The sequence below is a fragment of the Rhincodon typus genome, chromosome 14 (genome assembly GCF_021869965.1).
Source record: "Rhincodon typus isolate 14 chromosome 14, sRhiTyp1.1, whole genome shotgun sequence".
Taxonomy (NCBI): domain Eukaryota; kingdom Metazoa; phylum Chordata; class Chondrichthyes; order Orectolobiformes; family Rhincodontidae; genus Rhincodon; species Rhincodon typus.
Genome location: NC_063345.1, coordinates 9,362,687 through 9,389,080, shown reverse-complemented (window position 1 = coordinate 9,389,080; position 26,394 = coordinate 9,362,687). Strand labels below are relative to the sequence as shown.

General features: G+C 42.4%; 1 protein-coding gene across 1 annotated transcript in view; it reads right to left on the bottom strand.

Moving 5' to 3' along the window:
- Nucleotides 1-26,394, bottom strand: part of zgc:66433 (uncharacterized protein LOC321250 homolog) — a 173,681-nt gene that overhangs the window by 30,470 nt on the left and 116,817 nt on the right. The window contains exons 4-6 of the mRNA XM_048605082.1: nucleotides 22,745-22,877; nucleotides 2,568-2,726; nucleotides 1,129-1,197 (exon numbers count right to left, since the gene is read on the bottom strand). Of these exons, the coding sequence (XP_048461039.1) occupies nucleotides 1,129-1,197; nucleotides 2,568-2,726; nucleotides 22,745-22,877 (361 nt within the window). The remainder of the gene's footprint in view (nucleotides 1-1,128; nucleotides 1,198-2,567; nucleotides 2,727-22,744; nucleotides 22,878-26,394) is intronic.

Here is a 26,394-nt window from a genome sequence, read left to right as displayed (position 1 = left end):
TGGGTCAAGACTTGAAAGAGTTTAGAAGGATGAGTGGCACAGTGGCTCAGTGGTTAGCACTGCTGTTTCACGGCACGAGGGACCTGGGTTTGATTCTACCCTCGGGCGACTATCTGTGTGGAGTTTGCATGTTCTCCCTGTGTCTGTGTGGGTTTTCTCTTTGTGGGTTTATTCCCACAATCCAAAGACGTGCAGGTTAGGTGGATTGGCCATGCTAAAATTGTCTGTGGTGACCATGGGGTGTGCAGGCCATGAGAAATGCAGGGTTAACGGGATAGGGTAGGGGGCCTTAGGCTGGATCTGGGTGGAATGCTCTTTGGAAGGTCGGTGTGGACGTGATGGGCTGAATGGCCTGTTTCCATACTGTAGGGATTCTATGACTTGATTCTATGATGAAAGCGGGGGTGGGGGGTGGGGGATGGGATCTCACTGAAACCTACAGAATACTGACCACCAGTAAGACAGACTCTGAGGGTACAGCGTCAGAATGAAGGGATTTAGAAGTGAACAGATGAGCAATTCCCTCAGCCTGAGGCTGCTGAATCTTCATTGCCACAGAAGGCTGTGAAGGCAAGTAATTATGTCTACGGAGTTAGACAGGTTCTTGATTAATAAGGAGATCAAGGGTTATGGTAGGAATGCAGGTGAATGGGATAGAGAAACATATCAGCCATGATTGAATGATGGAGAAGACTTGATGGGCTGAACGGTCTAATTCTGTTCCTGCAGTCTATGGTCTTATCTTCTTGGCTGCAGTAACTCTTAGAATCATAATTATTCAATTTTATTAACAATATTATTGTCTTATCATATATACTTTGCCACTGACTAACAAAATCCAACATTCCCGAGTATAAGATAATTTGCAAAAGAATCAGAGGAAACCTGAAGAAAATGTTTTTTTACACAGCGAGTGCTTGGGTTTTCGAATGCAATACCTGACAGTGTGATGGTGGCAGATTTGGTCACAGCTTTCAGAAGGGAAATGGCTAACCGGATGAAGATTTTCCAGGCCATAAGAGAGGGCAAGGGAGATGGGATCTGATATGGATGAGACAGTCCTTCTGTGTTCTAACCATTCTATGATTCCATTAGGACCTGCTCCAAAGAGAAAAGGTGAATGTTTACCTGCTCTTCATCTTCACTTCCTGTTCCACCTAAACTCAAAGAGCTGTGTCGCTCCACAGAGGCTGCACACTGGAGGGAAGAATGAGGAAGGTGGTTAGTGAAGGACAGAAGCAGACATGTTTTTTCTTTGACAAATACCTGCAGGATTTGGTAACAGTCAGCCATCAAATAGTTGATGAAGGTAACATCTTATTAACGGTCATTATATTCAACATTCCCTCCCTCCGCCATCGGCACAGAGCCGCAGCAATGTGTACTATCTGCAAGATGAAATGCAGCATCTCACCAAGCCTCCTTCGATAGTACCTTCAAAATACACGACCACTTTAAATCTTGAAGAACATTGTCAGCAAAGGCAAAGGAACATCATCAAGTTTCTCCCCAAGCCACACATTATCCTAATTTGGAAATGTGCCTTCAGTGTCACTGGGTCGAAATCCTAGAACTCCTTTCCTAACAGCACTGTCAATGTCACTACACCCCAAGGACTTCCAGGGTTTCAAGAAGGCAGCTCACCACCACCTTCTCAAAGACCACTATGAATGGGAAATAAAAGATGGTCTAGCCTGTACTGCCCACATCCAGTGAATGGATAATTAATAAATAAATAAAGGACGTACAAGTTAAAAGCAACAACAGACTATATATCCCTCAAGTTTTGTCTGCCTTATTTTCTTATGGAGTAACATACACTGCTCGCATCCCAAATTGGTAGTGGGGACCCTACTGTTGGCTTGTTATTGAACCTGCTTCTTTCCATTCCAATTCCACCCAGGCTCTGAAGATGAACAATAACTTCATTCAATTATTCGGTAGTGCAGAACTTGCATATTGCAGGCATAAGAGACATTTTGTTTAAGCTTTTTGTCTTGCACTTGTGAGGATAATTTTCAAGAATACTAATTGGAATGGAAAACTGCAAGAGAGGCAGCTGCAACATAAGTTTCATTTCTTTGGGGAAATAGCCTGATCAATCACTTAAAAATCACAAAAACTAATTTAAAATTTAAACAAAGCCAGGCAAGATAATTGTCAATCGTTGTTAACTGGTGCACTCTCCATGGGAATGCCTCTACCAATCAGAGCCCACTTGCCAACCAATCAGCACTCTCTTCTCACACAGTATAACCATTAGTTTTCCCATTAAATTGGCATTCTTGAAAATTATCCTGATGAATAGATGACAAATAGCTTCAGCAAAATGTATCTTTTTCAGAATCCACCTCATTGCCTTTTTGCTAACTGTTTTTACTATATCACAAGGCTCACAGAAAAGGATGGAAGGATTTCTGCCCAGATTGGCTAGTTGTTAGGCAGATCGGAGGTTGTTAAATAATATTTCAATGAGGCCCTACTGTTACCAGCAGCCCTGTTGGATTCTGAGCCAAGCTCAGCCTTGTCAGCTCTCCAGCTCCTTCTTCACATCAAACCTACTGTACCTTTGGGGTGGAGCACCTGAGAATGGCGTGAAGAGATGATATTTCGGGAGGACTTCTGGGCAAACCATCATCCTCTGAGAGAGTTCCTGTGTCATCCGCTTTTTTCGCAGAAATCAGCATACCCGGAGAAGCCAAATGGATGTTCTGTTGAAGTTGTAGCTGAGGGTAAAGCAACAATTTGTTCAATGAAATGAATCAAGTGGAAGTCCATCTCTAAAGTTGAAACTTCAGAATCTATCACACTTTGGATCTCTTTGAGTGAGCCATGCATCTCGAGCTACTTTGGTCATACAGATATCAACAAAGTAATTTATTTCAGGATTTTTTGAGTCAGCAAGAATTAGACAATGAATCCCTAAGGATTGAACACCGTAGCACTTTAACAGCAGAGTGATATGTTGATGCAATGTTATCAAAGACTGTGTACCAAATGACCCAGACGTGGCCGATGTGTTAATTTTATTAGTGATTTTCAGAGACGTGTATATGTAGAATTATGTCAAATTTACAGTATAGGGACTAACCAATTTAGCCTAGAGGCTCCATGCCGGTGTTTGTGTGTATGATCCACACAAGGCTCTTCCCACATTTCTCCATCTCAGCTCATTAACTCTTTTTTTCTCCCTCATGTCCCTGTAACTACAGCTATGCTATGTGGCTTTAAAGTACTGTTGGAGCAAGCTCTGAGTCAGACAGAACTTTAACAAGAAAGGTCAGTATTAGCACATTGATCTCTCAAAGTGATTTGGGGTACAAAGTTGTTAGAATACACAGAGACTTGGGTGACATAGGGATGAAATTACATGAGAAGTATTTCCAAATGATTCTGGACTCCTTCACAGCACTGGACTGAACCGTGCTGTATGTGTAGGATGGGCTGAAGGGCTAAAAGTTAATGATGCTTTTTGACAGCTGCATGAAAAGATAGATTGTATAGGATGGGCTGAATGGCTAAAATTGTTGATGATAGTCGACAAGCTGCATGACCTTGGATGAGTCTTATTAACATCCCTTTATGGGCCAAAAATGGCACCTACAACTTGTTTTTCTGTGGCTGTATTTTGTCTTCTGTATCTGCTTTCTTTGTGCTGGCTGTTTGTCACACTGTGCAAGAGAGAAAGAGTTTCGTTCCAAGTCGCATGACTTCGCTTCGGCTTGGAATCGTGAATGGTGCCAGGAACAACCTCAGCCTCCAGACCAGCCATCGGGTGAGGGGCCCCTGATGGGCAGGAGGGCGTGCAACTTGCTTTGTTTTCTCTTTTCTTCCATTTATTATTACCACTATAATCATTTATTATTACTGCTATAATCATTATTATTACTTATAAAACAAATTGCTGTTAGACGAGCCTTCTCTCAATTATATTTACCCGAATCTGAAAAGAACCACTTGGATACATACTGTGGTCCAAGACATTTCTGGCAACGAGGGATGGGATTCGGGAAAATATTTAAGACAAAGGAAAGGCAACCTTATGCTCCGGATGGAATGCGGCAGACTCCAGATTTGGCACTGTAGCTAACATGTTAGCACAATTAGGACACCCAATAGAAGGGGGACAGTTATAACCACAGAAAAACAGATAATTTGAGGCCAGGTTTCTGTTCTGTGCAAGTGCACTGAACCTTGTCGAAGTGTTAACTCTTTATGGTCTGGTTTGGATGCAACTTTGTTTGTTGGTTGCTAAATGTTGTCCTGTACAATTTGTGTCTTTTTGTTTCCTGGAGCTTGAGATCTGGGGATACTTTGAAGTTTGAATGTGCATTTTGGGAACTTATGGCGATTTGAAAGTGTGGTGTGTGCCTGTATCAGTGTAGGACATGTACAGTTAATGTAATGTCCCTTTAAGAAACCATCAGTAGTTGCGTAAAGCAAAAAAATCTGCGAAATGTTAATTCAAAAATTTGGTTTGTAAAGCTTGGTAAAAACTTACCTTTCAAAATTGGCGGAGACATAGTAGGAACTGCCGATGCTGGAGAATCTGAGATAACAAGGTGTAGAGCTGAATGAACACAGCAGGCCAAGCAGCATCAAAGGAGCAGGAAAGATTCTGAAGTAGGGTCCAGACCCGAAACGTCAGCTTTCCTGCTCCTCTGATGCTGCTTGGCCTTTCGGAATTGGCTCTGTGTTGTGTTTGGATTGGGTAGATTTTCATTCCAGAAATGACCATGTTTGGAATTTCATTTTCTGGCCAGAGTGAACTGTTTTAACAGGAGTGAATCTTTAATTCCAGATGATAAGATTGATTCATTGTTAATCCCGAAGTGATAGGGACATTGGAATGTTGAAATTGCAACTCCCTGTGTACGAGGAGTTTAGGAAAGGCAAATTTAACAAAGGGGTGAGGCATTTCCTTCCTTCAAGGAGGAGGAGAGACGGACGACATCACTATGTACAGGAGTTAATGCCGCACCGCCTTATTGAATCCATACTAGTTTAATACTAATTAACACATTCTGCTTGACTGGAATGGATGGAGCTTGTTTGCGTTTTTTTTAGAAATTGGAGACACTGAAGGCTGAACCCACTTGCAGCATTTCAATGTCGCAATACAGTGATGGATGAGGCATCCTCAATCCATCAAGCCCTTCATCAATAACGCATTTCAGTGTTGGGGATGTACTGTGGAAATATTAATTGTAGTGAGAGTCAGGAATCTCGAAACCACTGACCCTGGGTATACTTAAGCACATCATGACAAAAACTATATTAAGAATCACATGCCCTGGCATTCTAAAACATTTAAATTGGATAGTTACCTGAAAATTTAAAGGGATTCTGTGAAATAATAAAGTGAAAGCACACAGTTTTAAAGGTTCAATACATAAAAATGGTTAGTGAATTTAAGGGAGTAAACAGAATTTTGAATGTGGACTTATTTACATAGAGAGATATCAGACATCTAGAATGAGTCATCAAGTGACTTTAAAAAAAAGTGGGTCATCTTTGAAAAAGAACAAACAAAGTATGTTGTGTCTGAATCAAACAGGAACATTTGACTTCTGTTTTAAAATATTATAAGATTATGTTCCAAATCTCTACAGATCTCTGGAATTAGATATGATGGTAAGAGTTAAGTTGCAAAATTGGATGAGACAAAATAATTAAGGGTGGAGACTGGTGGCAGAAGACAAAAAAAAATTAGAATAACGGGTTGAAGCGGCAATTCAGGTTAAAATGTTGCAGGCGTGAAAAGAAGGTTTAGATGAGAGCGTAAAACTGACAGCTTTGTCTTGGTACAAAACAGCAGGTCTGGCAGCATCTGTGAAGGAAAATACAGAGTTAACGTTTCGGGTCCGGTGACCCATCCTCAGGACTGAGGAAGGGTCTGAGGAAGGGTTTCCAGACCCAAAACGTTAACTCTGTGTTTTCCTTCACAGATGCTGCCAGGCCTGCTGAGCTTTTCCAGCAACTTTGTTTTGTTCCTGACTTACAGCATCCGTAGTTCTTTCAGTTTTTATTTGCTTTGTCTTGGTGATGTTTGTGCCCTTGCCTTCCTTTAAAGAGAATTGATCTGGTGATTAAGCCACTATTTGCGACATTGGAACCATATGTGGAGAGTTAAGTAAAACCCCATAGATCTTTGAAACGATCACGTGGGAGTCAAGAATGCGTGACATGGTCTTGGGATACCGATGTAAGTGTGCCAAAGTGAACAAAAACAAAGTTGCTGGAAAAACTCAGCAGGTCTGGCAGCATTTATGAAGGAAAAAACAGTTAACGTTTCGGGTCTGGTGACCCTTCCTTGGAACTGAGGAAGGAAAGGGTCAACAGATTTGAAACGTTAACTGTTTTTTCCTTCACAAATGCTGCCAGACCTGCTGAGCTTTTCCAGCAACTTTGTTTTTGTTCCTGATTCACAGCATCCGCAGTTCTTTCAGTTTTTATTTAGTGCCAAAGTGAATGTTACCTTGGAGGTAACAAACATGAGATGGTAAAACACATGCACTGAAGAGCGAGTCTCAGATATGTGCACCTATTTGACGAAAGGATTAGTGTGGCTTTGAAGAGCACAAAAACATAGTTTAATCGATAAGACACTGACACAAAATCCATAGAGGAACTGACTTTAAAACAGTGAGAGCAGTATTAGTAAAAGGGATGGTAAAAAAGAATTACAATCAAAATAAAAAGTGTGATGGGTTATCATGTCAAAATATTACAGAAATGAAAGAATATGAACTCTGGGAGGAGTAATGGAGCTACACAAAAGCCTGGTTCGGCCACATCTGAAGTATTGTGTCCAGTTCTGGTCACCTCATTACAGGAAAGATGTGGAAGCGTTAGAAAAGGTGCAGAGGAGATTTACCAGGATGTTGCCTGGAATGGAGGGAAGGTCTTACGAGGAAAGGTTGAGAAAGCTAGGGCTTTTCTCTTTAGAACGACGAAGGATGAGAGGTGACTTGATAGAGGTGTACAAAATGATCAGAGGTATAGATAGAGTAGACAGCCAGAGACTTTTTCCTAGGGTGGAGGTAGCTATTACGAGGGGACATAGTTTTGAAGTGAAAGGACGTAGATATCGGGGAGACGTCAGAGGTAGGTTCTTTACTCAGAGAGTGGTAGGGGCATGGAATGCATTGCCGGAGAGGGTAGTGGAGTCAGCCTCATTAGGGGCATTTAAGCGACTATTACATAGGCATATGGATGATAGTATAACGTAGCGGTGGAGGTTAGATAGACCTTAGGTTTAGGGTAAAAGTTCGGCAAAACATCGTGGGCTGAAGGGCCTGTACTGTGCTGTACTGTTCTATGTTCTATGTTCTAATGGTGGGCTGAGTAAAAGGGCCCATCGGATTATATAGAGATACCTCATTTGTATGACTAAACCAGTAGGTGAAATTGTAATGGGTTAGGGCAGTTAGTGCGTGTGAAAGAAGGGCTGAGCTAAGACTCAGGTGGTGTAGGAATCTGTGTATAGGGAACTGGGAAAAAAACACAAATTAAGGAACCTGAGTCTGAAATATACTGATTTTTAGAGCAAATTATGTAAATAGGTTAACTGAAAAAGAATGCAGACAATATTCTGGTCACTCAATCAGGTGGCACAACATGCTAGTTCCATCACAGCCTTGACCATATATCAGGGGTGGGATATATATTTAAGGGTCAGTCCCTAAAGGCCACTGCGATCATTAATTTGTTGATACACCGTATTGTTGTATTCTTAGTATTGATCCTAGTTACGTTCATTATAGTTTTAATTTTCTAATGCAGGTTACATATTCTTATGATACGTTCTTGTCAGGCTGTCGCTGATTTGCGTCAATATTTGCAACTATAACATGCTCTGTCAAATATCATCGGGGTGGTATGTATTGGATGGCCCGAAGGGCTAAAAGTTAATGACGATATTTGTCAGCTGCATGAGAAGATAGAGTGTAAATGATGAGCTGAATGGCTAAAATTGTTGATGGTACTCGACAAACTGCATGACCTTGTTAACATTCCTTTATGGGCCAAAGACAGCACCTGCAACTTGTTTTTCTGTGGCTGTGTATCTGCTTTCTTTGTGCTGGCTGTTTGTCACACTGTACAAGAGGGAAAGAGTTTCGTTCCAAATCGCATGACTTCACTTTGGCTCAGAATCGTGAATGGTGCCAGGAACAACCTCAACCTCCAGACCAGCCATCGGGTGAGGGGCCCCTGATGGGCAGAAGGGCGTGCGACTTGTTGCTTTTTCTAGAAGGTTGTGAGACTCTTTTTTCCCTTTTCTCTTCCATTTATTATTACCACTATAGTCATTTATTGTTACCACTATAATCATTATTATTACTTAATAAATATTCATATTAAAGCTAATTGCTGTGGTCGAACCTTTCTTAATTATACTTGCACAAATCTGAAAACAGCCATTTGGATACACGCTGTGATCCAAGACACCATAAGCACCTCATTTAATTGTCTTTATGATAAATTGGATAGCCCTATATGGTGGGGAGGGTTTTATGGGATCTCACAATCAATGTGGTGGCAATGGGGTGCATTGACCTATTCATACATACAAGTATTCCCCTGGATGTCAGCCCAGATTTTGGGCTCCAACATCATGACCCGCCTGTTATGCAGTGTGGTGTAGACCCTGCACTTTCTGACTTAAGGCCAAATGCTAACACTCATCCAAGTTTTCACTCCCAATAACGTGGTAAGGAGTACATTCACCAAGTAGAGACAGAGGGACGGGGTTTGCAAACTTCTGAGGCACTCAGGAAATTAAGCCCTCCTTTATCACTATATAATCAATGCACTCTCAAGACCTACTCTTAGTGAGATGCTACACTGCAAGCATCTCAACATAAAATTTCCCCAGAATTTCCAAACTCCAGTTCGTGGCTTACACGCAGGCTGCAAGCTCTGCATTCATTCCCTCACAACCTAATGATTTAGTTTCCATATCTTTTTATACTTCTCCATTATTGGTTGACCCATTTGAATTGCATGGTTTGGAAACTAAAGTACAACTTGTCGTTTCCCCAGGTACACTGAAGACACCCACCATCACCAACCTTCACTCCATCCCTCCACTGCCCAGGTTTGTCACATCATTTGTTCAAAATTCAATGCTAGATGAGCAGCATTTTCTTCCAGTTCAATGCAGGGGTGACTGTGAAAGTATTTTCTTCAGTCTCCTTGCAAACATCATTCCTTAGTTACGCAGATTTCTTCCCTCTCCCTAGATGCTGTCTAAGGCTGAAGCAGATTAATTCCAACTTAACTGATAATGCAATGACCTTCTGGCCTAGCATTCACTCTATTATTCTTTTAGATCACCTGTGTAATGTCAACAATGTTTTTTTTTTAATCACTTGTTGGGATATGGGTGTTGCTGTTTTGGCCAGCATTTCTTGCCCAGACCTGGTTACCCATGAGACGGTGGTAGTGAGCTGCCTTCTTAAACTGCTACAGTCCATGTACTGTAGGTTGACCCACAATGCCCTTAGGGAGGGAATTCCAGAAGTTTGACCCAACAACACTGAAGAAACGGCGTTATATTTCCAAGTCAGGACGGTGCGTGTTTTGGACGGGAACTTGCAGCGGGTGATGTTCCCGTGTATCGGCTGCTCTTGTCCTTCTAGATGGAAGTGGTCGTGGGTTTGGAAGGTGCTGTCTGAGGATCTTCTGCAGTGCATCTTGAAGATAGTATACACTACTGCTACTGAGCATTCATGGTGGAGGGAATGGATGTTTGTGGATGTGGAGCCTATCAAATGAGGTGCTTCATCCAGGATGGTGTCAAACTTCTTGAGGTTGTTGGAGCTGCACCCATCCAGGCAAGTGGGGAGTATTCCATCACACTCCTGACTTGTGCCTTGTAGATGAAGGACAGGCTTTGCGGAGTCAGGAGGTGAGTCACTCGCCACAGTATTCCTATCCTTTGACCTGCTCTTGTAGCCGCTGTGTTAATGTGGTGAGTCCAGTTGAGTTTCTGGTCAATGGTAACCCCCAGGATGTTGATAGTGGGGGATTCAGTGATGGTAACACCATTGAATGTCAAGGGGCGGTGGTTAGATTGTCTCTTACCTGGCACTGGTGGTGCGAATGTTATTTGCGACTTTTCAGCCCAAGCCTGGATATTGTCCAGGGCTTGTTGTATTTGAACATGGAGGGCTTCAGTGTTTGAGGAGTTGTGAATGGTCATGAACATTGCGCAAACATTGGGGAACATTCCTGCTTCTGACCCTATGATAGAGGAAGGTCATTGATGAGGCAGCTGAAGATGGAGGGCTTAGGACCCGACCCTGGAGTTGAGATGACTGATCTGCAACAAACACAACCATCTTCCTATGTGTCAGGTATGACTCCAACCAGAAAAGATTTTGCCCCCTGATACCAATTGTTTCTAGTTTTGCTCCTTGATGCCACACTCGGTCAAACACAGCCTTGATATCAAGAGCTGTCACTTTTGTCTCTCTGGAATTCAGCTCTTTTGCTCATGTTTGAACTCAGGCTGTAATGAGGTCAGTGGTTGAGAGGCCCTGGTGGAATCCAAACTGGGCATCACTGAGCAAGTTATTGCTGAGCAGGTGCTGTTTGATAGCACTTTTGATGACACCTTCCATCACTTTACTGATGGTCGAGGGTAGACTGATGGGGTGGTAACTGGCAGTGTTGGACATACCTGAGTAATTTGCCACATTGTTGAGTAGATGCCAGTGCTGTAACTGCACTGAAAGAGTTTGGCCCTTATCACCTCTAAGTCCTGCTAATCTCCTCCAGTTCTACAGCGATACATTTCCAAGTCAGGAATGGTGAGTGGTTTGGAGGGGAACTGCAGGGGGTGGTGTCCCCATGTATCTGCTGCCCTTGTCCTTCTAGGTGAAAGTGCTGCTGCTACTGAGCGTTCATGGTGGAGTGAGTGGATGTTTGTGGATGTAGTGCCTCTGAGATATCTGTGCCTCTCCTGTTGACCTTCCCAAGTTTTAACCAGTTCTAAAGAAATCTTATTGGACTTGAACTGTTAACTCTATTTCTCTCTTCACGGCTGCAATCAGGCCTGCTGAGGTTTTCCAGGACTTGCTGTGTTTGTTTCCGATTTCCAATGCCTGCATATTTTACTTTTACCTAAATTGTAATCACCTTACCATTGGCATTATGCCTTCAGTTGTTTGTGACCCGAGCTCCAGAATTCCCTCCACAACCCTTTGTCCCTTTACCTCCCTCTTCTCCCTCTAGACACACCTTGAAACATACTTTTTTTGACAAAGCTTCAGCTGTTCTGTTCTAATAGCTCCATATGTGGCTCAGTGTTGGATTTCTTTTATTTATAACACTGCAGTGAAGCAACTTAGGTTGTTTGGCTATGTTAAAGATGCTATACAACTGCAACTTGGTACAACTTCATCACAGTGTTGCCTTATTGCTGGAAGTATTCCAAAATCGGAATGTCACAACCATCAGCATACACAGTTTGAGATATCTACCATGTTGATAGGAACAATCTTGCAGCCCACATGGGATATTTGGGCAAATGGCATTGAAGATACTAATTCAGGAGTGACACAGGAGCATCATTCCACTGTAATTTTCAATGCACTTTCTTCCTAAGGAGATCTGTACATAAAGACTGAACAACACAATATACGAACTGACTCAAGTTGTGCCTCATGAGTAAGCATCAGGAGATGATCTCAATCTGTCCCTATGGTGCATTTGGGAGTGATTCAGCTGAATTCCTTTAGAACCACACAGTCACCATGGTATAAATGGCAAGACACAGCGTATAAAATTATAGGTGAAGATTTTCTCTTGATTTTAGCCATTGGAGTTAACTCAATTGGAAGGAATCTCATTGCAACATGAGTGTGACAATCACATATTGGAAGTAAATCTTCTCTTACCTAGCAAATTTGCTTCAATAATGTAAAACCAGGGGAAGTTAAGAAAAAGAAGGGTCATGAGAGCCAGGCCCATACTGGATATAATCTTCAATTGTTCAGTGTTTGATGTTGTGCGTTAGTTTACCATTGACTGTTCAATGTGTATGATCTCAGTGATATAAACACTGCTGCCTCACAGTGTCAGGGACCAGGGTTCGATTCCACCCTCGGGTGACTGTCTGTGTGCAGTTTGCACATTCTCCCCGTGTCTGCATGGGTTTCCTCCCACAGTCCAAAGATGTGCAGGCTGGGTGGATTGGCCATGCTAAATTGCCCACAGTGTTCAGAGATGTGTAGATTAGGGAGATGGGTCTGGGTGGGATGCTCTGTGAGTCGGTGTGGACTTGTTGGGCCAAAGGGCCTGTTTTCACACTGTAGGGATTCTGTGATTCTATGATTAAGTCTGACTGTGATGTCAGAGCGAAGAACTGAAACTAAGAACTGTACATATGAGAGACATTTTGTGACTGCTGATAAATATTTATCAAAAAACACTTCTAAATAACGTTCCTACATATGTATAGATACAGTGTGGAGCTGGAGGAATACAGCAGGTCAGGCAGCATCAGACGAGAAGGAGAGTCAATGTTTCGGGCCTGGACACTTTATCAGGGCTGATCCACTGAGGTCTTTCTGGAGGGAGAAGGACAACTTCTTCAAGGTAGGCATCCTTGGAAGAGGCTTTGCAGTGGGGTTATAAATCACTCGGAGATAGCAAGAACTGCCGATGCTGGAGTCAGAGTCAATACAGTGTGGAACTGGAGGAACACAGCAGGTCAGACAGCATCAGAGATGATGAAGGGTCTGGTCCTGAAACGTCAACTCTCCTGCTCCTCTGTTGGTGTCAGACCTGCTGCATTCCTTCAGCTCCACATTGTATCAACTCTGACTCCAGCATCTGCAGTTCTTGCTATCTCCGGCATACGTGTAAGCTGGAGTGTATTATCTCCGAGGAATTGAGCACCTTTCTTGTCAGAGTGGGTGGAAGATTTTTGGTGGTACTTTGTGCCACAGGTTTGTGATATTTTACATTGCAGTGCCTGTAAGAAGCTCTGGTGCAAAGCCTGATAAGCTCTGTCAATTGTGCACCCAACCCTCTTTGATGATGGGCTTCAGATTCAGTGTATACATGGCAGACTGGCAAAGGATGGGCTGAATTCTATTCTTTTGTGAAATACTTTGCTCCATAAGATCAAAAGAAGATAAATTTATTTCATTCGATGAACCAAGTTCTTCATGAGTTGGACGAAATCTTAATCCTATATACCCTTCATTTTATAATGCATAATATCTTTAGCGAGACTGTACTGTGCCTTTAAGAGAGAAATGATCTGTCCTGTTTTTCTTGCAAAGAGGTGTTGCCAGAGAGGTGTTGGAGTGTTTCCTTCAGACAGGCAGTTGGTAAACAGCTTGAAGTTATCCCTGAGTGTTTTTTTTAAAGGTGACAGAAGAGTCATGAGTGGGTTGGGTCAGGGCTCACATAGACCCAGGAAGGTTTGTGGTTTTGCTTTCAGTTAGTGAGAAGGTTTCTGTTGGCTGCTGAGCTAATCGAGCTTGAGTTTCTGGCTGCTGAGGTGAAGTCTTAGTGAGGCTTTCTCTTAAGAATCAAAAAGGAGCAAATTATTCCTTCCTTCTGGACTAGAAAGAGCCAGCACGTGGGAACCAGAGCTGTTTCACTGAATTGCATTTTGCCAAAGGGTGTGTTTGTGGGATAGTGGGTATATTGGAACAGTTGATGGTTAGTGGTTATATCATGTATTATCCTGCTGAGTATTTCAATCGAGTTAAAGTTGTGCCCCTTTTCCTTTTTTATGTATTTTAACTGTGTTGTCGGAATAAAGTGTGTTTTGTTTAAAGCCCAGTGGTGAACCAATCAAATCACATTTGGAACACAGCACCTTATTCTTGCATTTAGATAAATATCAAAATTCAGGTCTGGGCTACCTCTTTACTGTATTTTTTTGGGGGGGGGGGGGTGCTCTTGACTGGTCCAATAACATTTGGCAAAAATAATTAATTAATCACAGTTGGGGAATGTGCTTGGGATCTCAATCTGTTCCTATGGTGCGTTTTGTGGTGATTCAGATCAGTCCCTAAATCATACCTAGTCAGCTTTTTTTGCAGAGACTATTCCAGACTCCCACTAGCTTTTCTGTGAAGAAGTGGTTCCTAACACTCGGTCCTCCCTCCTAACCCCGGAACTGTCCGGCAGTCATTTTATGGTTATGAATCCTTACTCTGGGTTCCCTTCCACCAGAGGAAATAGTTTCTCCCTATCAGTCCATTTGCAGATCTGTCAGTATCTGTCGACAGAAATATAGAATTGCAGAATTGTCATTCACAGGCCATTCAGCCCATTATGACGGCACTGGCTCTTCTGAATAGTGAAAACAAATGTTGGACCGGACTTTCAAATGCTGGCAGTGTCAGAAGACAGGGGTTGAAAATCTCAGTGCAAGAGCTTGTCACAAGGACACACATAAAATTCTCAAAGCCAGAGCAGGCACGAGGGATCAGGGGCTCATTCAGCTTCAGTTACCTGTCCATTAAACTTCCTTAGGAGCTTGTGAATGGGCCACGGTAGTTTTAAAGCTAATTTTGGTGAAGCAGAAAAGTGTTGGCACTGTTAAGCATGCTTTGGGACAGACAGTACAAATTTACATTTGCCAGTGAAAGCCATGAGGTCTCAGTTAATGTGACCTGGAGGATGTACATTACCATAAATTCTTTCATGGGCTGTGGGTGTCGCTGGACAGTTCATCATTTACTGCTCATCCTTAATGCCCTTGAGAAGATGTTGGTGAGCTGCCTCCCTGAAATGGGTACACCCCACAGTGCTGTCAGATGGGGAGTTCCAATGCTTTCTTTTATTCATTCACAGGATGAAGGCATCACTGGCTAGGCCCATTCCCGATTGCCCAGAGGACAGTTAAGAGTCAACCACAGTGCTATGGGGCCAGCATTTATTGCCCATTCTTGATTGCCCAGAGAACAGTTAAGAGTCAACCGTAGTGCTGTGGTCTGGAGTCACATATAGGCAAGGCCAGGTAAAGACAGTAGTTTCCTTCCCTAAAGGAGATTAGTGAACCAGATGTGTTTTTTTCTGACAATTGGCAATGGATTCATGGTCATCATCACTTTGGGTCAACGATAATGACAGCACCCCAACATGGCAGACAATGCGCAGCTTGAAGGGGAGCCTGCACAAGGTGGCGTTCCTATCTATCGGCTGCCCTTGTCCTTCCAAGTGGTGGCGATCGGGCTAACGTTCCCTGTCATTTTTATTTGCTCTGAAGCCCATGAAGAAGGCTGACTTCCAGAAGCTGAGTCAATCATTGGCCCATTGATATAAAAAAAGATTACAGTATGTGGGCAGCACTGGCAAGGCCAGTATTTCTTGTCCATCTATAACTGCCCAGATGAGAATCAACTGATTGCTGAGGATCTGGAGTTGCATTTAGACCAGCAGGTAAGGAAGGCAGATTTCCTTCTTTCAAGGATATGAGTGAATCTGACGGGCTTTCACAACGATCAACAAAACTTTCACTGTCAACATTTGTCTCTTAATTCCAGATATTTATTAATTCAAATTCCAATATTTGCTATGCATCCCCAGAACATTACCTGGCTCTCTGGGTTAATAGTCTATTGATAATAGCATGAGGCCATCACCTCTCCTTAAATTGTACGAGACTTCAGACTGATGTTCCATGGAACTTCCCAGAGCCATACAGTGGAGCAGCTTAGAGGGAATGTTGGGTCATGGGTTTGAAAGGTGCTTTTGAAGGAGCCTTGGTGAGATACATCTCCAAGCAGTTACCCTGCTGACCTAATGAGGAACTGTTCATCAAGGAATGACTGCTGGCTACCAATGTTTGTCCCAAGTAGTTGCTATCTCGTGGGACATCTGATGTCACTGACAGCACACCAAGCTTGCCTGCCCAACGTCAGCATTTCAATTCAAAAGTGACTTGGATTGAGCAGTTGAGGTGTGAGGTCAGGAGATGGATCCTGGCTCCATCTGTTGTGAAAAGATCAAGAGCAAAAGGTCACAGATTTAATGTAATTGTTCTGAAGAACAGTCATAGGACTCCATGTGACATAGCAGCAGAAATAGGCCATTTGGCCCATTGAGTCTGTTCCAACATTCAATGAGATCACGGCTGATCTGGTAATCCTCAATTGAATGTACTTAAAGACTCAAACTTTACAGCTTCAAGTTCACCATGATGGTCCTGATTTCTCCACTTTGACCCTCGCTGGAGGTGTAGTGCCCCTCAGGTTAAACCAGTCATCTCTCTCTCTAATGAGACAGCAGCCCTACTGTCTTCTGATACTAAGGTGACTTTATCGTATCCTCTCAGAGAAGAAGTTATTCCCCATCCCTGTCTTAAATGAAAGGCCCTTTATTCTGAGATGATGCACTCTGTTCCAAGAATTTGCCACAAGGGAAAATAACCTTTCCACATCTACCCTGTCAAGCCCTTGAAGAATCTTAAATGTTTCAATTCATGCTTCTCAACTCTAATGAGTGCAGTCCAAACCTACTCAAACTTTCTCCTTAAGAAAATCCCTCCATACCCAGGATCAAACCAGTGAACTTTCTCTGAACTGCCCCTAATGCCAGTATACCTTTCCCCAGATACAGGTACCAAATTATTCACAATATTCTAGCTGTGGTCTGACCAGTGCCTTCTTTAGTTTTAACAAGACCTCCTTATACTCTAAACTTGAGACATTAGCTCTGTCTCTCGCTCCACTGATGCTGCCAGACCTGATGAGTTTCTCCAGCAATTTCTGCTTTTATTTCAGATCTCCAGCATCCACAGTATTTTGCTTTTACGTATCTAAACTAATTGGCAAACCAAGTAGGAATAATGAGAAAATACGTTTTCACACAGCAAGTGGTCGGGGTCTGGAATGCAATGTCTGGACTGTGATAGGGACAGGTTCAATTAATACTCTGAAAAGTAAGTCAGACTGTTGTTTGTAAAGGAAATATGTGCAGGGTTAGAGGGAGAATGCGGATTAAAGTAAAATCCTCATGCAGACAGCTTGCACAGACACATTGGGCTAAACAGTCTCTTTCTAAACAGCAACAATTCTGATTCAGTGAACTCCGCTTCTCCCTCCATATCCACTGCAAAGCTTGCTGTGTATTTCTTGCATTTTCTGCTTTTATTTCAGCTTTCCAGTGTTTGTGGGATGTTTTCTCTTCACCAAATTCTTCCAACATCTTAACAGTTCACATTTTCCCAAGTCATTTTAAGTGCCTGGAATCTGAGCTACTGCAGTGTCAACCCTGAAATACAAGTCTGGTGAAAACACAGGGAATAGTAATTGGTGCCAATGAGCTTTCAAGGTCAAAACTGCAAACACCCACTGATCTTGTGGATAGATAGGAATGTTAATTATTTAACAATAGCCCTATAGTTGTCAAATTATGATGGGGCAAAATTTAATTCAGTAAATAAACTAAATTCTGAGCTTGGGGCCATAGAGAGAATGCAAGGAGCTTTACTCTGTGTGCCTGGCTGTGTTATTCCTGGTACAGGAATGTTTCTGACCCCACTGTATCTCTAAATCAAAGCTCTCTCACTCACTCCTAGCAGGCTCGAGGGGCTGAATGGCCTCCTTCTGCTCCTAATTTCTATTTTTCTTTGCAAACAGGGTACTGAGTTGGACAATCAGTCATGATCACACTGAATGGCAGAGCAAGCTCAAAGGGCTGAATGGCCAACTCCTGCTTCGATATTTTGCCATTCTCTCCCATTCTCACTAATTTTTCTTAATTCTAGAGATACTTTTTTTTAAGATGAATTAGTTCAATAAAATAACACTAAAGGAAGTTCAGAGTAGACATTACATCTTTGTGCATTCTCCATGGACATTCTCCGTGTGATTCTATCCCCTAATGGTGTGTTATAAATGGGGCCAATGCTGAAAATATCAGTTTTTTTGCTGAAATAAAACAGAACCAAACAGTTGTGCAAGGGACAAAGTGTCAAAATTCATCTGGCTGTGAGCTGGATGCCACTAGATAATGTACAGAATATGTGTGACACCACATTGAGAGTGTTTTATGGTGCACTTTGTGTGAGATGCTGCTGCCTCATTCATTTACTCTCCTCACAAACATCAAATAATGGGTAGGCAATGGCCTAGTGGTGGACTAGACTGTTTGCTTAGACTATTAATTTCGCAACCTAGTTAATGTTATGGAGACCTGGGTTCGAATCCTGCTATGGCAGATGGTGGAGTTTGAATTTGATAATAATCTGGAAATAAGAGTCCAATGATGACTGTGAAGTCATTGCTGATTGTCAGAAAATTCCATCTGGTTCACTAATGTCCATTAGGGAAGGAGATCTGCTATCCTTAACTGGTCTGGTCTACATGTGACTCCAGACCCATAGTTAAGTGGTTGGCTCTGAACTGCTCTCTGCGTAACTAGGAATAATCAATAAATACTTATCCAGACAATGATGTGCATATCGAATGAATGAATTTTAAAAAATTCACTCGTGGGACATGGGATGTGCCCCCATTCGCTGGCTGGGCCAGCCTTTACTGTCTGTCTCTAGTTGCCCTTGAGAAGGTGGTGGTGAGCTGCCTTCTTGAACCGCTGCAGTTGCTGTGCTGCAGGTAAACTCATAATAGCCTTAGGGAAGGAACTCCAGGATTTTGACCCAGCAAATGAAGTATTTCTGGTGCCACAAACCAAGTTAGAGTCCAAATACATATCTGTGATGAATTAAAAATCTTTTGTCTAACATATACTTCCTATCACACATCAGATGTCACTCTTTGTCTGTCCTCTGAGTCAAAATGTGAAACATCATAGGAGGTCACCTAACATAACATTTAACAACATAAGCTACCTGCATTCAATTTTTCAGTTTTAACCTTTAAATTCACTGGAATTTTAAACTGACAATTAAAAAAAAACAATTGATTACATGAGAAAATCAAATTTTGCAATCAGTTATTACTTCAACTGAAGATTGCAACTTAAATTAATGTATGTCCTTAACAACACTTCTCATAATCTCAGGATATATAAAAAAATGTTCTACAGTCAATTATGCGCTTTTAAAGTCTTGCCATTATTGTAGAAAACATTGTATCTGATATGTGCACAGCACAGTCTCATAAGCAGTGAATGTGCCAGATAATTCTTTTTTAGTAATTTTAATTGAAAGATAAATATTAGTCTAGATGCTGAGGTGAATTCTACGATTTGTCTTCAAGATAGCACTGTGGAATTTTTGTTTAATTTATTGGATGTGGGCATTGCTGGCTAGGCCAGTGATTTATTGTCTATCCCTGATTAACCAGAGTCATTGTTAACGCTGTAGGTCACATGCAGGCCAGACCAGGTAAGGACAGCAGATTTCCTTCCTTAAAGGACACTGATGGGTAAAACACCCTCTGCTCCAACCTTCTGCGCACAATGATTGGCATTGTGGATCCTCCCGTTCTGAGGAAGGGTCACTGGACCCGAAATGTTAACTCTGATTTTATTTCTTCACAGATGCTGCCAGACCTTTTCCGTCAACTTCTGTTTTTGTTCCTGATTTACAGCATCCGCAGTTCTTTTGGTTTTGATTGGCATCAGCACGCTAGCATTGACTGGAGGTTGTTACTGTGCAATGGGCCTCAGGGTCCTGAAAAGCCAATAGGAAAGCTAGAGGGAGTGCTCTTGATAAGCTGTTACAATAATCAGCTATAATTACATGGTTTTCATTATATCAGCCCTTTATTCCAGATTTTTGACAAAATTCAAGCTTCACCAACTGCCACAGCAGGATTTGAACCTATGTCCCCAGAGCATTGGTATGAGGTTCTAGGTCACTAATCTACTTATATTGTCCCTAAGCCACTGGCTCCATGTGTGTAGAGTCTTCACTGTCTAACTAAAGAAGGCAGAAGAAGGACACGATTTCAGGTCACATTTGAAAGACAGCGCATGCAACAGAGCGGCTCTCCTGCAGTACCGCACAGATGTGTGAGTTCAGATTACATGTTGAAGTCACTGGAACAAAGTTTTTAACACACAACATTCCACGTCAAAGGCATTAATGCTGCCCCCTACAGCTGACACTTGTATGCTTGCCGATTGGCTTTTTATTACTAGCAGCCATTGCTGTCAGGAGGTTCCTCACCATGAGGGATAGCAGCATCAGTAGGTAAGGGATTGGATTACATGAAATTACACTGAACATATAGCACTGAGACAGGCCATTTAGCCTAATAGCATGAGCCTGTTCCCATCATATTATGTCTCCGCTCCCCCTCCCCCCGCATTAGTACAGAACTCCAGTCCTTTTCCCCTCATGCTTATTTAGCATTCCCTTAAAGGAATCCAAATTATTCACCACGAGCGCTCCTTGTAGTAGTGGCTTCCTGTGTAAGGAGGTTCTTCTTGAATCCTTTGATGGATTTATCAGTGACTGTTATAGATTTCCAGCCAGACTCCCCCGCAAGTGAACTGTTGATTAGTCTGGTCAGAATTCCTGCATCATGGTCTGTACAAGCGAATAATAATCAAAGAGCTACCATACCACATTCTCACAATGGTCAGATTAGACCATCCTCTCCACCCTCATACCACGACACCATTGGCACACCCAGTCCCAAATCTCAGACCCTCCAGGAACCTTGTGGTTGGTGGGATATGGTGGGGCATTGTGTTTCACAGCAAACAAACTTATTTTGTCTTCCTCTGTTCTCACGAGTGTCTGTCTCTCTCTCTCTCTTTGAATAATTGTAGCTTGAAGTTGTAATTTGAGATGCAGGCAGCATTTTATATTTGCTTTCAGCAATGTTGACCAGTCAAATTGCAGATTTAAATAGCCAAGTATTCGCAATGTGATCTCTAATTCAGAGCAAATAACAGGAGAAACAAATTACTGAATTTCAGTTTTATGCCTCTTCATACATTCCCTAAAGATAGATGTTCATTTGATCTTTATTTTTAATGGAAGAAGTATAATAATTATTTCGAACGTATACTTATAGCAATAGTGTGGCTCGGTTGATGACCTTCTTGTCTCTGAGTTTAGAGAAGTGTGAGTTCAAATCTAATTGCACTCTAATCCTTCAGAATTGAAAATGTTCTGGATATTGCTGGAAATGTGATGCTAGTATTTAAAGCCTACGTGGGCTCCCTTCTACCTACCAGCATGCCTCGCTTTAACTTCTTTGGGCAACAGACCTTTAATCAATAGGATGTGGGCCTTCCTTCCTGCTCCAGGATGGTGACCTGTCTAACAGAGGAGCCAGGAGACCAGAGGCCAGTAGTTGTGCACACTGGCAGAACCAACTGGAGTGGTGGTCACTGATGGTACAACAAGAGGGTGGGATTCAGCAATGGAACCAAACACTCATGTCTCCTCTTAACTGACCAACAACCAGTGTGGTGCAACCTGTCCAGCCTGCGTTTGAGCACTGGCTTCATCCTGTCTACCTGTAAATAAAAGGGGCAGTGAGGTGAGGCACCCAATTGGATCATAAGCTCATGGTCAACCCAATGTGCCCTCCACCATACACCGCTCCATAACCTCACAGTTGGGATGGTGGCAATGGCCACATTGCCCTAGTCTATGAAGACACCAGCCTGTGCTGAAGAGTTCATAGAATCCCTACAGTGTGGAAGCAGGCCATTCGCCCCGTCAAGTCCACACGGCCCCTCTGAAGAACATCCCATCTAGATTCATCCCCTCTACCCTGTCCCTGTAACCCTCCATTTCCCATGGCTAATCCACCTAGCCTACACATCCTGGGACACTATGGGCAATGCAGCATGGCCAAACCACCTAACCTGCCTGTCCTTGGACTGTGGGATGAAACCAGAGCTCCCAGATGAAACCCACACAGGCACAGGGAAAATGTGCAAATTCCACACAGACAGTCAGCTGAGGGTAAAATGAAACCTAAGTCCCTAGCGCTGTGAGGTTGTAGTACTAACCACTGAGCCCCTGTGCCACTCTTCTGTTGAAGAATTCTCATGGACTTGAAACGTTAACACTGATTCTCTCTCCACAGATACTGCCAGACCAGCTGAGTTTCTCCAGCATTCTCTGCGTTTGTTTCAGATTTCCAGCATCTGCATTCTTTTGCTTTTATTGTGAACCCACTTTCCCAACCCAGGGTGGCCCCATAAAATTCACTCTGTGTTTTCTTTATCCTTGTTGGGTTTGAAAGATGAGACTTGCACTTATATATCACATCCTGAAGCATCTCACGGCTAATGAAGCACTTTCGAATTGTGGTCTCAGTAGTAACGCAGGAAATACAGCAGCCAAATTGCACACAGCAAGTTCCTGCAAACAGAATGTGATAACAACCAGATTATCTGTTTTTGTGATGTTGGTTAGGGAATAATTATTAGTCAGAATGCCAGAGATAACTTCCTTGCTCTTATTTGAAATAGTGCCAGTGGACTTTTTTTTTTAAACATATACCTAAGCAGGACTGACTGTGCTTCACTTTAACCTTGCATTTGAAAGACAGCATCTCTAACAGACCAGCACTTGTTCACCCTTAATTTTTGCACTGAAGTTAGATTTGAACATCCAAACCTTTGACTCAGAGTGAAGAATACAAACAACTGAGCCACAGCTAATACTTGGGTTTTTGTGCCACTCCCTTGACTGGTGGGAAGAGGCAGAACAGACCAAAAGCATCAGTCTTGACTATTTCACAGCACTTATTTTTTAGAAACGTGGAACAGTTTTGATGAATGATTTGGTCCTGATGTCTGTGTGTATGAACATGCTGTAGTTGCTGTCACTGACCTGCAAAGCTTTCACCCTCCCAGGCATATTTTCCTGAGACATCACTCTGACTGGAGCAGAGTTGGAGATGGAAACTTCCGGAATGAAAATGCTGTCATGTGACACAGCTCTGTTTCCAATGCTACTTTGAGAGCTGAAATAATAAATATTAACTGATATTACACCACAGATTATTATGTATCACCTATAAGGAAGGAAAAGCACATTAGGGGATTGTTTTCGCGTAAGCGTCTTTTCTTATCAGCAGGAAGTAGGACTTTACTTCCATACAGTCATAAATTTTCACATCTGTTCCTTTCTCTGCATATCTAGGTACTGACATATTAACAGATCAATAATTAGAGAACCCATGCAGTATCTTTCTCACTATTTTAATTGTGATGTTGCATATTCATATTCATTAAAAATATGATAAACGAAAGAAAAAATGGACAAAACGATATGGACTAAAGGTTGAGTGGTTGTTCCAAAAACTCACTAATCAATACTTCCTAGCCTGAACTGAAATTGATGCCATTTTTATTAGACAGGGGTATAAAGAATGGGAGTTAGATTTAAATTAACACCAATCTCAATCCCTAATTCCCCATTTACAAGGTTGTCAAGATTGCCATGGAACACTCTCCTCTTGATCAGATTAAGTGCAGCTCTAACAACACTCAAGAAACTCGGCAGCATTCAGATTGAAACAGCCCGCTTGATCAGCACCCTATGCATCTTCAACAATGACATCCTGCATCATCCCTGCACAGCGGCAACAGTGTATACTATCAGACGCACTGCAGCAATTTACCCAGGAAAGCACTTCCCAAGCCAACCCAGACTGGTACCATCTTAAAGGACAATGGCAGCAAGAGAAGGAGAAGCTGCAAGTTTCTCTCCAAACTACACTCCACCCTGACTTGGAAATAGTATGTCTCTGTGCCCTTAGAGATGAGAAGGCCAAGGGAAGGTGTGATAGCAGTGTTCAAGATCATGAAAAATTTTGGTCAAATAAATGAGGAGAAACAGTTTTTAGGTCAGAATGGGGTGGTAACCGGATGAAGTACATTTAAGGTGATTGGCAAGAAAAGCAGAGATGACATAAGAAAACATTGTTTGTACACAATGAGTTGTTGTGATCTGGAAAGTGCTGTTGAAGATTCAATAGCAATTTTCAAAAAAGTAATTGGATAGCAAGTTGAAGGGCAAAATATTTGCAAGGATATAGGGTAAGAGTGGAACAAAAAAAGAAATTGCTGGAAAAGCTCAGCAGGTCTGGCAGCATCTGTGAAGAAAAAAATCAGAGTTAACTTTTCAGGTCCAGTGAGGAAGGGCTACCAGACCCAAAACATTAAATCTAATTTTTTCTTCTCAGATGCTGCCAGACTGGCTGAGCTTTTCCAGCAACTCCTGTTTTTGTTCCTGATTTACAGCATCTGCAGTTCTTTTGGTTTTTACGGAAAGAGTAGTTGGATAGCCCTTTGAAAGAGCTGGTACAAGCATGATAGACTGAATGGCATTCTATGATTCTGTAGTAATATAACCCAGAAAAGTAGTCTGATTGATTTTGTTTTATTCATTAATGGAATGATGGTGTTGCTGGCAGCATTTGTTGCCCATCCCTAAATGCCCAGAGAGCAGTTGAGAGTCAACCACATTGTTGTGGGTCTAGAGTCACCTGTAAGCCAGACCAGGCAAGGATGGTAGTTTCCTTCCCAAAAGGAGATTAGTAAGCTAGATGGGTTTTTCCAACAATGGATTCATGGTCATCATTAGTCTCTTAATTCCAGATATTTTATTGAATTCAAATTCCATGATCTGCCATGGCAGGATTTGAACTGGGTCCCCAGAATATTATCAGGGTCAACAGTCCAGCAATAATACCACTAGGCCATCACCTCCCCTATGATAGAAGATAAAATTAGCTAGACAAATAAAAAAAACTAAAGAAAGTCCTGAAGTGCAATAACTTTGATTAAAATAATCAAGAAAAGGTTTTCAAGGAACATATTTTGGGTGGCATTGTGGCTCAATGGTTAGCACTGCTGCCTCACAGCACCAGGAACCCCCAGTTTCGATTCCAGCCTTGGGTGACTGTCTGTGTGGAGTTTGCACATTAACCCCATTTCTGCAGGGGTTTCTTCCAGGTGCTCCGGTTTCCTCCCACAGTCCAAAGATGTGCAGGCTAGGTGGATTGGCCATGTTAAATCGACCATGGTGTTCAGGGATGTGTAGATTAGATGGGTTATAGCGGGATGGGTCTGGGTGGGATGCTCTTCAGAGGGGCAGTATGGACCTGTTGGGCTGAAGGGCCTGTTTCCACACTTAGGGATTCTATGATATCTTTGCTCCTTGATATGAATAACTGAGTGCGACCTCAGATCCCAAGTGCTGATGATGAGAATGGGGAGAAGGAATGTTCTAAAATTGACTTGGTCCAAAACTCTGCTGCTCGGTCTACACACACCAAATTATTCACACATTATCCCCAGATTCACTGGTTCAATGTTAAATATTGCTTGCATTTTAAAGTCCCCATCCTTGCTTTTGAATTCTTCCTTGGCTTCATCCTGTTATTATAGCACTCTAGTCTCCTCGAGCCTCACAAACCTCCAAGCTACCCATGTTCCTTTAATTCTGACCTCTTGAGCATTTTGGATTTGAATTGCTCCTTTGGTGGCTGTGTCCTCAGTTATCAAGGCCACAAGCTTAGGAATTGACCCCCAGTGCTAACTTCTCCACTGTTTTGTTTTCTGTTTTAAGGGATGTTCTTTAAAACGTATGCAAGGTTTGAGTTATTAAGAAAGGCTGGAGAAGGGCTGGGACTTTTTTCACTGTAGCATAGGAGGTTGAGAGGCAACCTGATAGACGTTTATAAAATAGTGAGGTGAATTGATAGGGTTAATGGTAGGTGTATTTTCCCCAGGATGGGGGATTTCAAGACTAAGGGCCATATTTTTAAGGTGAGAGGAGAGAGATTTTAATAAGACATAAAAGACAAATTCTTTACACAGAGGGTGGTTCATGTGGAATGGACTTCCTGATGAAGTGGTGGATGTGGGTACAACTACAATGTTTAAATGATGTTTGGATAAGTACATGAGTAGCAGGGATATGGGCCAAAAGCAGGCAGGAGAGATTAGTTTAGTTTGGAATTCTGTTGGCATGGACTGGTTGGACAAAGGGTCTGTTGCTGTGCTGTATGACTCTATGACTCCATAACCTACATCTTTGACCAAGATATTAGGCATTTGCTGTAATATTTCCTTTTAAGATAATACGAAATAGGAACAGGAGTAGGCCTTTCAATGCCTTGAACCTCTTCTGCTATTCAATAGAATCACGGCTGATTCGACATTCCTCATGTCCACCTTCCTTCCCTTTCACCATAACCCTTGATTTCCCAACTGATCTATCTCAGCCTTAAATATACACAAGGACTCTGCCCCACGGTTCTCTGTGGCAAGGAGTTCCAAGACTCACAACCCTCTGAGAGAAGAAATTCCTCATCTCAGTCTTAAATTGGTTCCCCTTCATTCTGAGACTATGTCCTTTGATCCAAGACTCTTCCATGAGGGGAAGCATCGTCTCTGTATTTACCCTGTCAAGCCCCTTCAGAATCCTGTGAAACACATTTGAATATTGTGTTCCACTCAAGGAGCTACATA